The sequence below is a fragment of the Panulirus ornatus genome, chromosome 14 (assembly GCF_036320965.1).
Source record: "Panulirus ornatus isolate Po-2019 chromosome 14, ASM3632096v1, whole genome shotgun sequence".
In the NCBI taxonomy this organism is placed as follows: domain Eukaryota; kingdom Metazoa; phylum Arthropoda; class Malacostraca; order Decapoda; family Palinuridae; genus Panulirus; species Panulirus ornatus.
In genome coordinates, this window is record NC_092237.1 from 8,347,301 (window position 1) to 8,349,800 (window position 2,500).

The 2,500-nt window shown below is 45.5% G+C and overlaps 1 protein-coding gene across 1 annotated transcript in view; it reads right to left on the minus strand.

Moving 5' to 3' along the window:
* LOC139753278 (histidine ammonia-lyase-like) overlaps window positions 1–2,500 on the minus strand; it is a 40,236-nt gene that overhangs the window by 12,757 nt on the left and 24,979 nt on the right. Inside the window, 2 exon segments of the mRNA XM_071669543.1 lie at window positions 1–72; window positions 1,782–1,924. The exon segment at window positions 1–72 is cut by the window's left edge and continues 124 nt beyond it. Of these exon segments, the coding sequence (XP_071525644.1) occupies window positions 1–72; window positions 1,782–1,924 (215 nt within the window).

A 2,500-nucleotide genomic window follows, 5' to 3' on the forward strand; every position in this document is an offset into this window, starting at 1 on the left:
CGTCCCGTTGATGAGGGCAATGCCTTCCTTGGCCCCGAGTTTGATGGGTTTCAGGTTGTGGGCCTCCAACACCTGTGCCATGGGAGTGAGAGATGATTACGGGCCTCCAACGCCTGTGTCGTGGGAGTGACAGATGGTTGTGGGCCTCCAACGCCTTTGTCATGGTAGTGAGAGGTGGTTGTGGGCCTCCAACACCTGTGCCATGGGAGTGAGAGGTGGTTGTGGGCCTCCAACACCTGTGTCATGGGAGTGAGAGGTGGTTGTGGGCCTCCAACACCTGTGTCATGGGAGTGAGAGGTGGTTACGGGCCTCCAACACCTGTGTCATGGGAGTGAGAGGTGGTTATGGGCCTCCAACACCTGTGTCATGGGAGTGAGAGGTGGTTGTTGGCCTCCAACACCTGTGTCATGGGAGTGAGAGGTGGTTATGGGCCTCCAACACCTGTGTCATGGGAGTGAGAGGTGGTTGTTGGCCTCCAACACCTGTGTCATGGGAGTGAGAGGTGGTTGTGGGCCTCCAACACCTGTGTTATGGGAGTGAGAGGTGGTTGTGGGCCTCCAACACCTGTGTCATGGGAGTGAGAGGTGGTTGTGGGCCTCCAACACCTGTGTTATGGGAGTGAGAGGTGGTTGTGGGCCTCCAACACCTGTGCCATGGGAGTGAGAGATGGTTTCGGGCCTCCAACACCTGTGTTATGGGAGTGAGAGATGGTTGTAGGCCTCCAACACCTGTGTCATGGGAGTGAGAGGTGGTTGTGGGCCTCCAACACCTGTGTTATGGGAGTGAGAGATGGGTGTGTTGCAGGGAGGACCTTAGATCCAATGGTGTTTTTAACCCTTGATCATCATGACAAATATGAAGGCTGTGTAACCTCTGAGTATGATGCCTAGATTAACCCCGTAAGTATAATAACAACACGCAGAGTATGATAGCTTATCTAACAACACGCAGAGTATGATAGCTTATCTAACAACACGCAGAGTATGATAGCTTATCAACCATTAATTATGGTGGCACTTCTACGTAGAGTATGATGACCTCTTGATTGTCATGAAATTATTCGTGAGTATGATGATTTAACCTCTTAAGTAGCATTATTGAAATTCCACGAGTATGATGACGACCCTCATCACACCCTTAAGTGTGATGAATGAACCCTTGAGTATGATGATATGATGCCCGAGTATGATGATATGATGCCCGAGTATGATGATATGATGCCCGAGTATGATGACATGATGCCCGAGTATGATGATATGATGCCCGAGTATGATGACATGATGCCCGAGTATGATGACATGATGCCCGAGTATGATGATATGATGCCCGAGTATGATGACATGATGCCCGAGTATGATGATATGATGCCCGAGTATGATGACATGATGCCCGAGTATGATGAATCTTAGAACAAGAAAAAGATAAGAAAAATATCCATAATCGTTGTAAACTGTGGAATTGTTTCATTATACTCGATTGAGTTTTGCTAAACAAACCCTCAAGTATTATACTTTAATAGCTGATATGTTTAATTTGGAAGGAAAGAAAAGGGTATGTACTAAGTGGAAATGAGTAGAATTTATCTTTCTAAATTAAGTGGTTTACAATTTCTGAAGTGATTGGTTAGAATTGGAATATAATGGCTCAACAGTGATACGAAGACTTGTTAGGTTAAGCTACTTTCTGTATGACTCTCTCTCTCTCTCTCTCTCTCTCTCTCTCTCTCTCTCTCTCTCTCTCTCTCTCTCTCTCTCTCTCTCTCTCTCTCTCTCTCTCTCGACTTACGTAGGCAGCGTTCCCCATCCAGTCTTGGGGCTCCACATCTTGCCCTCGCCCAACATCCCCAGTGCCAAGTGCGACAAGGGTGCCAGGTCCCCCGAGGCACCCACCGTCCCCTTCTCAGGCACCCATGGTAGGCAAGATGCTGCGGATGGTCATTAAAAAAAGTGTTAGTCTCTCTCTCCCCCGCCTTACACTTACAAAGAGTTTAGTTAGTCCTTAAATTGATTCCGTTTTCTGAAAATAAGTAAAAAGGAAAATGGGAACATTGGGAGACCCTAGCATTTTTGTGGGGATGCTGAGACGAAAGGAAAATGACTCTTAACATTTAATTTAGTTGGAAAAAAGAATTATGAACATGTGATATGAACCATATTTCCGGATTTGCGACAAAAATCAGTCTAGAAAGCTTTATTACAGTTGATATATTGTCTCTATGAAACCGACTCTAGTGAAGTATTTTGAGTTCGTCTGAATCAGTTATATAACAAATACAGTGGGTTCAGAGGGCCTTGGAATGGGATGAGATTCGACTGCCTGCAGTGGGTTAATTGAGCTTTAGGATCAGCATTACATGAATACAGTGGGTTCATTATAGCGGTTCAGTTGGTCTCCTGATATATTTTTCTCTCATCTCCTGAAATAACCTTTACAAAAAGCCCTTGTGATGATGAAGAAGAATCCGAGGAAAATAGAGGTTTTATCAATTAAGAAAATGGAC